This window comes from Sprattus sprattus (genome assembly GCF_963457725.1).
Source record: "Sprattus sprattus genome assembly, chromosome: 11".
Classification (NCBI taxonomy): Eukaryota; Metazoa; Chordata; class Actinopteri; order Clupeiformes; family Clupeidae; genus Sprattus; species Sprattus sprattus.
In genome coordinates, this window is record NC_137909.1 from 10,027,852 (window position 1) to 10,037,851 (window position 10,000).

Consider the following 10,000-nt stretch of genomic DNA (forward strand, 5'->3'; position numbering starts at 1 on the left):
TATGTGGGTTAAATGTCTGCGTTCGCAGGTTTGTAATTCCTTGATATTCACTGCTGCGGAAAGTTTATCACCGCTGTCATTGGCAACGGGTTGTTTGCTTCTAATTCACATCTTTCTTATCATTCTTAAGTAGTCCGGTTAGTTAACGTAAAGGAAGGTCATTGAAACTTGAAGGTGGATTGCTCAGCATTTGCGTGCAGAACTATTTTTTTCTTAGCGGAAATCACGAAATGGCAACAAACTCATTCAAAAGAGGTATTCTGGAGGAATGTCTTCTATCGTTTTGGCAAGTAACTGTATAATAAGCGCGATTTTTTTCGCGAAAACATGGGAGCTGAACACAGAAGTGCGTTGGCTCTCTCGAGGGAGAATACTCAAACGGCTGTTGGATTTACGATCTGAAGTACAGACCTTTCTGATTGAGCACAGATCCCCCAATGCCACACAGACTGGCTTGCAAATATGTGCTATCTGGCAGATATATATCAGCAAACTGAACGAACTGAATATGTCTGCAGGGAAAGGACACCAGCATTTTAAACCTGTATGACAAGGTGGGAGGCTTCCCGAAGAAAGCAGAGCTGCCTGTGGAGAAGAGCCTCTGCACAGGGGGATTTCACCTGCTTTCCTCAGATAGATGATTTTCTCTCTAGTGAGGATGTGGACAGAGCTCCAGTCCAGTTGGTCATCGTGGGACATTATACCAATTTGATTCAACATTTTAATTTTCAATTTCCTACTTTCCTGACATGGAGGAGAAATCTACACAGCTGGATTGGGTGAAAAACCCATTTCTCTTGTCCGAAGCATGTGGAAGCTCTGTCACTAATCAGGAAACACTCATGGAAGTGTCATCTGACCGTGGGCTCCAGATGAAGTTTGCCACATCCACACTCACACAGTTTGGATTTGTGTGAAGCAGGAACACCCTGACCTGGGAGAGAAAGCTTTGGAGCAGCTACTACCCTATGCCTCCACATATTTATGTGAGGCCTCCTTCTCTGCAATGACTGTGATCAAAACAAAGCAGAGAAACAGACTGTGCCAGGAGAAGAGCTTGATCACAGCAGTTGCCTCTTGCCACCAAGACTGACAAAGATTTTCAGTGAAGCACAAGCACAATTTTCTTACTAAAATGAATTGCAAACGCACTCAGTTCAATGCAACAATATTCAATGTTCAATCTTCAGTGCTGACAGTTTAATAAATCAGACAATGATGGCATAGCGCTGTGTATAACATATTTTTTTCAATCAAAAATGATTTGCGCTGGTTAGGGGGTACTTGGCTGAAAAAATATTTCACAGGGGGTACAATACTGAAAAAAGGTTGAGAACCACTGAGATAGAGTTCCCCTTCCAGCACCAGGACCAGCTGCTTCAGTCTACCAGCAGCACCTCACGAGTGCATCAAACCCCACACACACACACACACACACACACATATACAGGCATTTATGATAAACACTACATACAGCTCCAACAAATTATCCCCCCACACACACAAACTCACACACACACTATCAGTGATTTCTAAATATTCAGCCTGCTGGGATAAGGGTGTTAGACCTCTGACCTGTTGAAGAGATTGCTCCGGGAGACTCTCCTGAGAAAGCCACTGGGGTCGGCACAGGACAGGCGATCCTCAAAGTCGAGCAGGTCACCTGCCTCACTCTCAGTTTCACTGCTGGAGCACGCTCTACGCGCACACACACACACACACACACACACACACACACACACACACACACACACACACACACACACACACACACACAGACACACACACACACACACACACACACACACACACACAGAGAAAACATACTTAAAACAGTTCTCATCACCATAAACACACAGGAAGACAGAGAGAAAGTAAAATAGACAGACAGATAGAAAGAGAGTGAGAGGATGAAACAAAGATGTAGAGGTGTGGGTTGTTATCTACTGGAGTAGTAGTGTGTGTGTGTGTGTGTGTGTGTGTGTGTGTGTGTGTGTGTGTGTGTGTGTGTGTGTGTGTGTGTGTGTGTGTGTGTGTGTGTGTGTGTGTGTGTGTGTTTAGCACATGTAACGGGACAGACAGAAAGACAGACAGAAAGAGAATGAGGCAGACAGAGGGAGGGGCTTTCTTACCTGCTGTAGTAAGACTCCACCCCCAGGGCCTCCCGTGTGCTAGCTATGTGCTGCTCGAGGTAGGAGCCAGACGTAGGCCCCGCTACACTCCCACTCTCCTGGAATTCTGAGGCCCCTCCCTCGGACACGCCCTCCCCCACATACACCTCATGAAACTTCAGGATGCCTAAAAACCAGGGAACAACATGACTAATCTCACTCACAGAACAAGATCTCTAATATCACTCACAAAACAACATTATTAGTATGCATCCATGGAGTACACATCTGTGCTGTATGTATGGACTGTTTTGACAACTCTGGCTACTATGTGATTCGTTCTCTAAACTGTTAATTCATAGGTTAGAGAGAGTTTGTGTGTGTGTGTGTGTGTGTGTGTGTGTGTGTGTGTGTGTGTGTGTGTGTGTGTGTGTGTGTGTGTGTGTGTGTGTGCCTGAGGTGCAAATAGCCAGCTCTGAATCTATCCAGCAGCCAGAGAGTATTGTTATTGTGTGTGTATGTGTGTGTGTGTGTGTGTGTGTGTGTGTGTGTGTGTGTGTGTGTGTGTGTGTGTGTGTGTGTGTGTGTGTGTGTGTGTGTGTGTGTGTGTGTGTGTGTGTGTGTACCTGATCCAGGTGCGAGTAGCCAGCTGTAAAGGTATCCAGCAGCCAGAGAGTAGTAGAGCACTAGAGCCCGCTGCCCATTGACCTTCTCCAGGATAGTCTCCACAGTAACCGGTGTGTAGGGGTCGTCCTGGTGACCCGTTTGCCTCTCTACCAACAGGTCAGCAAATGCTCGAGTGCGCCCCCTCTCTGCCACCGCTAGAGCTTCATCATGATGGCCTATACATACACACAATTGTATTTCAACTCAAACTGATGTACACATTTGAAATGTGTGTGTGTATGCCCAGGCTGTATTTGTATTGTATGTGTGTGTGCACTTGTATTCATACTGTGTATGTATGTGTATGTTTGTGTGTATACCCAGGCTGACAAGGACTCTCTGCAGGGCCTGGTAGCAGGCTGTCTGTAGGTGGAAGAGGGAGAGCTTGTAGTCGGTGCTGTGCTGAGCTTCATGCCGCATTGTCTCAAAGAGAGCAGACGCCCGATAAAGCTGTGGGGTGAGCAGTCACACACACGCGCACACACACACACACACACACACACACACACACACACACACACACACACACACACACACACACACATCATACACATACATTACACATGGTGTACTACACACTCTAACCTATTCTGGAATCTGCTTTCTGTCAGATGTAGACATCAGCACTCATGAGAGCATCATGGCAAGCATCCATCACACACCTGCAGTGCAAAAAAGCAACCAGAAGGTGGCAGCAGACTCCTCACTCCCTCTCCGATCTCCACTTTAAGAAAACAACCTTGCACACAAACCAGTTTCTAGTGTATCTGTGTGTCTGGCTGTTAGTCTGTGCAAGTGTGAATGTGCATTTGTGTTTGTCTGTCTGAGAGTTAGCGAGTGCACGGACATGTATGTGTGAGTGTGCTCTGAATAGTTTAGAGAATATGTCAGCATCTGCCATGGCCAGACTGTAAACATAAACACACACACACACGCACACGCGCACGCACACGCACGCGCACGCACACGCACACGCACACGCACACGCACACGCACACACACACACCTGGTGCTGGGCCTCCTCCAGGTTTCCGCTGGCCCACAGTGATAGACCCAACCGGTGGCGAATCTTTGCCTCATCCTCACGATGGCTCAGCTGTTCTGCTAGACGCAGACCTAAACACATAAACACACACACACACACACACACACACACACACACACACACACACAGGCACACAGACACACAATGACACGCTCAGGTTACACATATGAACACACATACAGATTCATGTAAAACCATGTAAGTATAGTAGATATACTGTATATAGATGGAGAGATAGTGTGTGTGTGTGTTAGGTATGCATTGTGTGTATGTGTATGGTATGTGTATGTGTGTGTTTATGGTATGTGTGGTGTGTATGTGCATGTTTGTGTATGTATGCATGCATGCATGCATGAATGAATTCAAGTGTATGCGTCTATGTGTCGTACCCTCCTGTAGATACATGACTGCCTGAGCGTAGTTGCGCAGTGTATGGTGTGTCCTGCCCAGGCTTCCGTAGGCTAGCGTCTTAGCCCCCAGGTCATTCGTTTCTGCTGCAATACTAAGATGTTGTTCCTGAAATGCGACCGCCCTCTCGTGGTTGCCTAGAGACTCGTAGGTGAGACCCAGGTTGCCGTAGGCACGGGCCTGTCGCTCGGCACTGCCTGTTTCCGTAGCAATCTGCAGGTCGAGTTGGTGACAGCGCAGCGCCATCTCGTGCTCACTCATCAGCTGGTAGACTCCGCCCAGACCGCTGCTAGCGTCGGCCTCTAGGGGGCGGTCCCTGGTCTCCCGGGCGATAGCCAGCTGACGTTCCAGGCAGGAGAGCCCCTGCTCGTAGTTTCCCAGAAGGCTGTGCAGTGCGCCCAGCTCCCCGTACGCCTGCGCCTTCAGCACACACTCACCCAGCTCGTGGGCCACCACCAGGCGCTTCTCAAAACACACCAGGGCCTGCTGGAGGTGGCCCAGGGCCCTGACAGAGAGACAGTAAGACAGACACATCAGCCCAGAGCTCTGGTGGAGAGAGAGACAGGAGAAGGTTAGAGAGACAGGCCTATCAGAGCCTGCTGGAGGCGGCCCAGGGCCCTGACAGAGAGAGAGATAGGAGAGGGTTGGAGAGACAGGCAGACAGGCAGAGGATTAGAGAGACAGGCAGTGAGACAAGTAAGACAGACAGGCGCACGGATGAGAAAGACAAGACAATGCAGTCATGGCAGGCAGACAGGCAGACATCTGAACGCCCTAGGTCATAAAGGTCAATGAGCTGATATGAAAGAGGTTAGATGGTAAAAAGAGGTTAGAAGTGTGTTTCAGAATAGCGGGTGTGGTGCTGTCATACCTGTGCCCATTACCCAGGCCGCGGTAGGCCCTCTCCTGGTCCTGCAGGTGGTTGAGGCTCTGTGCCACAGACAGGTGCTGCTCGTAGTGCTTGATGGCCTCCTCGAAGTCGCCCAGTGCGTCATAGCAGTCGCCCAGGTTCCCGTAGGCCCGGCCCCTGTCCAGCGACGCCTGCGAGGAGCTCAGCTGCTGCAGTGTGGCCAGCTGCTGCTCGAAGAAGCCCAGCGCATCCTCCACCACGCCCATGTTCATCTTGGTGATGCCCATGTTCCCGTACACGCGGGCCTCCGCCGACGGCTCCTGCAGGGGAACATGCGTGTGTCTGTTACGTTACGAGGATGGACCCTAAACCTTACCCAGCAACCAGGATTAACAGTCAGAAGACACACCAGAGCCAAGGCAAATTTGACTTATAAAGCACAATCGTACATATTGCTTTACAAATTAGCAGATAAAGGCAGGATATCTAAAAGTTAGAGATAAAAAAAAAGCAAACTGCATTAAACAGTTAAAAGAACATCCAAGGCTGAAAAAGATGAAGGAATTGCCATGCGTGATATGTGAAAGACAGTAAACCCACCTTCAAAAGCTGCGCTAGCTGCAGCTGGTCCTCGTAGCAGCGCAGCGCCAGCTCATACTGCCCCTGTGCCATGTGCACGGCTGCCAGGTGCCCATGTGCGTGGAGCTCCCCCTGCTGGTCCCTGAGCTGCTGCTGGGCGTGCAGCTCCTGCGTGTGGTAGGCCAGCGCATTGTCATACTGCTGCAGCAGCCGGTAGGCCGAGCCCAGCGCCGCGTACGCACTCGCCTCCATCCGCAGCTCCGCCCCCTTCTGCGCCAGAGCCAACTGCTGCTCGTAAAACTGGATGGCTCCGCCCACGTCCTTCTTACACACGTAGATATCGCCGAGGTTGCCCAGGGCCCGGAAGCGCGCCTGCGTGTTGCCGAGCGACTGCGCCAGGGACAGCAGGTACCTCTGGCACTCCTCGGCCTGGGCGTAGGCGCCCAGCGCTTTGTGCGCCAACCCCAGGTTGCAGTAGGCCTTGGCCTGGCTCAGCTTGTCGTGGAGGTCCCGAGCCAGAGCCAGGTCCTGCTCGTAGCACTTCACAGCCTGCTGGTAGCTGCCTAGGCAGTAGTGGGCATAGCCCAGGTTGTGGCACACCTTGCCCTCGCCCTCCATGTCCTGCAGGTCGGGCGCCAGCTTCAGGTACTGCTCGTAGAAGGGCACGGCCTGGGCGAACTCGCCGCGCGAGCAGTGAAAGTTGCCCAGGTTGCCGAGTGCCCGCGCCTCACTCTGGACGTCACGGAGCTCGCGGGCAATGCCCAGGTGGTGCTGGTAGTGCTGGAGGGCGCGGTCGTGGGCGCCCAGCGCCTGGTAGGCCACAGCCAGGTTTCCATGGGTGGAGGCCTGCGAGGCGCGGTCGCTCACCTCCATGGAGATCTGCAGCTCCTGACGGTGGTAGCGCACCGCCTGCTCATACACACCCAGAGCGTTGTAGGCGTTCCCCATGTTGCCATAGGCACGGCCCTGGGCAGCGTAGTCACTCAGCTCCTGGGCAATGGCCAGGTGAGCCTTATGCAGCTTCAGGGCCGTCTCATAGTCCCCACACATCTGATGGATTATACCTGAGAGGAGGGGAGAGGAGAGAAGAGGAGAGGAGAGGAGAGGAGAGGAGAGGAGAGGAGAGGAGAGGAGAGGAGAGGAGAGTGGAAGAGAGGAGAGGAGAGGAAAGGAGAGGAGAGGAGAGGAGAGGAGAAGAGAGGAGAGTGGAAGAGAGGAGGGGAGAGAAGAGGAGAGTGGAAGAGAGGAGGAGAGAGGACAAGAAACCTCAACTTGGCTCACCAGCAAATGAATCATTCTTCTTCAGTCAATCATCTCTACACTTCCAGTTCCCTGTTGACTAAGTTTGCAAAACTTACCGAGACTTAACACTGATCAGAGCGTAAACACACATGCACGCACGCAGACACACACACACACACACACACACACATACACATACACGCTCAGCTTGTCTCAAGTGGGAGTAATAAGAACCCATGCAGCCTGAGGCTTCTGAAAATAACATTGTCTGCGTCCCGAGGCTGAGTGACAGCAGGAAAAGCTGTCACACACACTTGCACGACACGACACACACACACACACACAAACACACACGCACACACACACATGCAACACAGACGACACGACACGACACACACACACACACACAAACACACACGCACACACACACATGCAACACAGACGACACGACACGACACACACACACACACACAAACACACACGCACACACACACACATGCAACACAGACGACACACACACAAACACACACAAACACACACACACACACACACACACACAACACAGACGATACACACACAAACACACACACACACACACACACACACACACGCGCGCGCGCAACGCAGACGACACACACACACCCACACACACACTCACAAACACCAGCTTTCTCCAGCCTCCAGCAACCCTGATTTGAGCTCTGCATATTGCATAATGCAGACTCCTCTCTATAACGCACCTCATTAGAGAGCGCTCAGAAACCCCCCCCCCCCAGATGAGACCATGATTCCTTCCCCGTCCAAGATCCCCCTCCAAACTCCTAACAATCTCCCCAAACAAGCTCCTACCACCCTCCCTTTCATCTCAGCCAAGAGGGAAATACTCTGAAGGGCTTGGATATGATGGAGTAGCTTGACAATGAATGTGTGCCAGGTCTGTCTGTCTGTCTTTCAATGAGAAGCATGTAGATGGACATGTTTGTGTTAGATGGGTGGTTGCTAGATCATTCTCTTTTTATATTGTGTTCACAATATAACAGAGAGTCTACATGTCAGAGTCTAGATCTGAGAGCTTAGATCTGAGAGTTTACCACCCAGCCCAACAGAAATCAAAGTCTAGAACCAAACCTCTAGAGCTGAAAATCTAGAGCTGAGAATCTAGAATTGACTGTCTGGAGCTGGGGGTCCATACTAGCAGAGCTGAAGTTCACTAACAAAGAGGAGCTGAGGAGACCCTTCCCATCCCACTCTGGAGCTGTATGCCTCCCCACCTGTGTGTGTGTGTGTGCATGGCTCCAAACCCCACCTATTCTACAACAGAGCTCTCAGCATTACCCCCCCCCCCCCTCCCCCTCGGTGTGTGTTTGTCTGCCCCACTGCTGATAGGGCTAGTCTTCAGGTTACTGCCCTCTCAGCAGAAAGAAAGAGCTCAAATTGCCCCTGCTCAGGGCCATCTCTTCAATAAGAGATGAGCTGAGAGGACAACCAGGCCCTGCTGAGCTCACAACACCATGTCACATGACCTGGGTCTGGGGGGATGTCATGTGACCTAGACCTGTCATTATGCAGACTTTGCGTGAGGGATTTAGCCACAGTTCATAGCATTGTGACATGAAACATGGGGTTACTAAAAAACGTTAAACAACCACCATAAACATGATATGTCAGCATGTGCTGTCCCCTCCCATACTATTTATACCATTTTAAAGCCCTTCAAACTCTTCAAACACTCAATCAGGTGACGTCAATTAAGTCTGTAAGAGTTCAGGGCTTAGGCCTTAAGGGAGACATTGGGATTGGGCTTTATTGTTGTTGAACATGAAACAGTGTGACGCCTTTCCTGACCTCTTGACTAATACTATTTTGGAGGAGGTGCACCTCTGACCCCTGACCTCTTACCTAGGTTAGAGGAGGCCCGTCCCTGAGCGGCCTGGTCCTTGAGCTCGTCTGCAATGCTGAGCTGGTTCTGGTGGTACTGCTTGGCCCGCTCCAGGTCCTGCATGCAGCGGGCAGCGTGGCCGAGTCCAGCATAGGCCCGCATCTGGATGGGCCTCTCCTGCAGTGCACCGGCCAGATCCAGCACCCGCGTGTGGTAGGACAGCGCCTTGTCAAAGTCCCGTCGGTAGTGGTACGCGCTGCCCAGGTTACTGTAGGCGCGCGCCTCCTCACGCTGGTTGCCTAGCGACTTGGCGATGCTCAGGTGCTGCTCGTGGCACTGCACGGCGTTGTCGAAGTCGCCCATGGCGATGTAAACGGCGCCCATGTTGCCAAGCTCCCGTGCTTCAGACAGCTGGTCCTTGGACTGCTTGGCCAGTAGGACACACTGCTTGTGGCTGGCCAGAGCGTTAGGGTAGTCCCCTATGGCTGTGTACACGTGACCCAGACTACTAAGAGCAGAGGACGCAGCCTGGATGGGGCAGAAGGAGAGAGAGAGGAGTGAGTGGGTGTGTGTGTATATGTGTGTGTGAATGTGAATGTGTGTGTGTGTGTGTGTGTGTGTGTGTGTGTGTGTGTGTGTGTGTGTGTGTGTGTGTGTTTGTGCATCCATGTGCATGTGTGTGGTGATTGTGTGTGCAATCTATAGCAGATCATAATATGGGACTGTAGCACACAGCCCTTACAACACTCACTACAAATGCATACGCACACAAACACACAGACACACAGACACACAGACACACAGACACACAGACACACAGACACACAGACACAGACACAGACACAGACACACACACAGACACACACACACACACACTTCCCTTTTATTAAATAGACTTCCTGCTGCTCCATTTATCTTTCTGACAAGACTATTTGTCAAACTATTGATAACTACAGCAACGGCACAATCTCAGCACTCTAAATGACTTTGCCCCACCACTGTGGCCTTTAGTCCTACACACACACACACACACACACACACACACACACACACACACAGAGCTCACTTCACGGTCCTTCAGCTTCATAGCAAGCACCAGCTGGTGTCTGTGATTGGTCAAAGCCTCTCTGTAGTTGCCCTTGGAGAAGAAGGCGGAGCCTAAGTTCCCATGAGCACGGCACTCTCCTGTCTGGTCACCTGCATCTCACAACACACAATAT

At 51.3% G+C, this 10,000-nt stretch overlaps 1 protein-coding gene across 1 annotated transcript in view; it reads right to left on the reverse strand.

The window, feature by feature from the left end:
- Window positions 1–10,000, reverse strand: part of LOC308372854 (tetratricopeptide repeat protein 28-like) — a gene marked incomplete at its 5' end in the record, with an annotated part of 54,796 nt that overhangs the window by 11,552 nt on the left and 33,244 nt on the right. Inside the window, 10 exons of the mRNA XM_080848198.1 lie at window positions 1,576–1,698; window positions 2,133–2,298; window positions 2,738–2,953; window positions 3,098–3,227; window positions 3,784–3,893; window positions 4,212–4,735; window positions 5,102–5,400; window positions 5,681–6,723; window positions 8,801–9,308; window positions 9,847–9,977. Coding sequence (XP_080704324.1) covers window positions 1,576–1,698; window positions 2,133–2,298; window positions 2,738–2,953; window positions 3,098–3,227; window positions 3,784–3,893; window positions 4,212–4,735; window positions 5,102–5,400; window positions 5,681–6,723; window positions 8,801–9,308; window positions 9,847–9,977 — 3,250 coding nt within the window. The remainder of the gene's footprint in view (window positions 1–1,575; window positions 1,699–2,132; window positions 2,299–2,737; window positions 2,954–3,097; window positions 3,228–3,783; window positions 3,894–4,211; window positions 4,736–5,101; window positions 5,401–5,680; window positions 6,724–8,800; window positions 9,309–9,846; window positions 9,978–10,000) is intronic.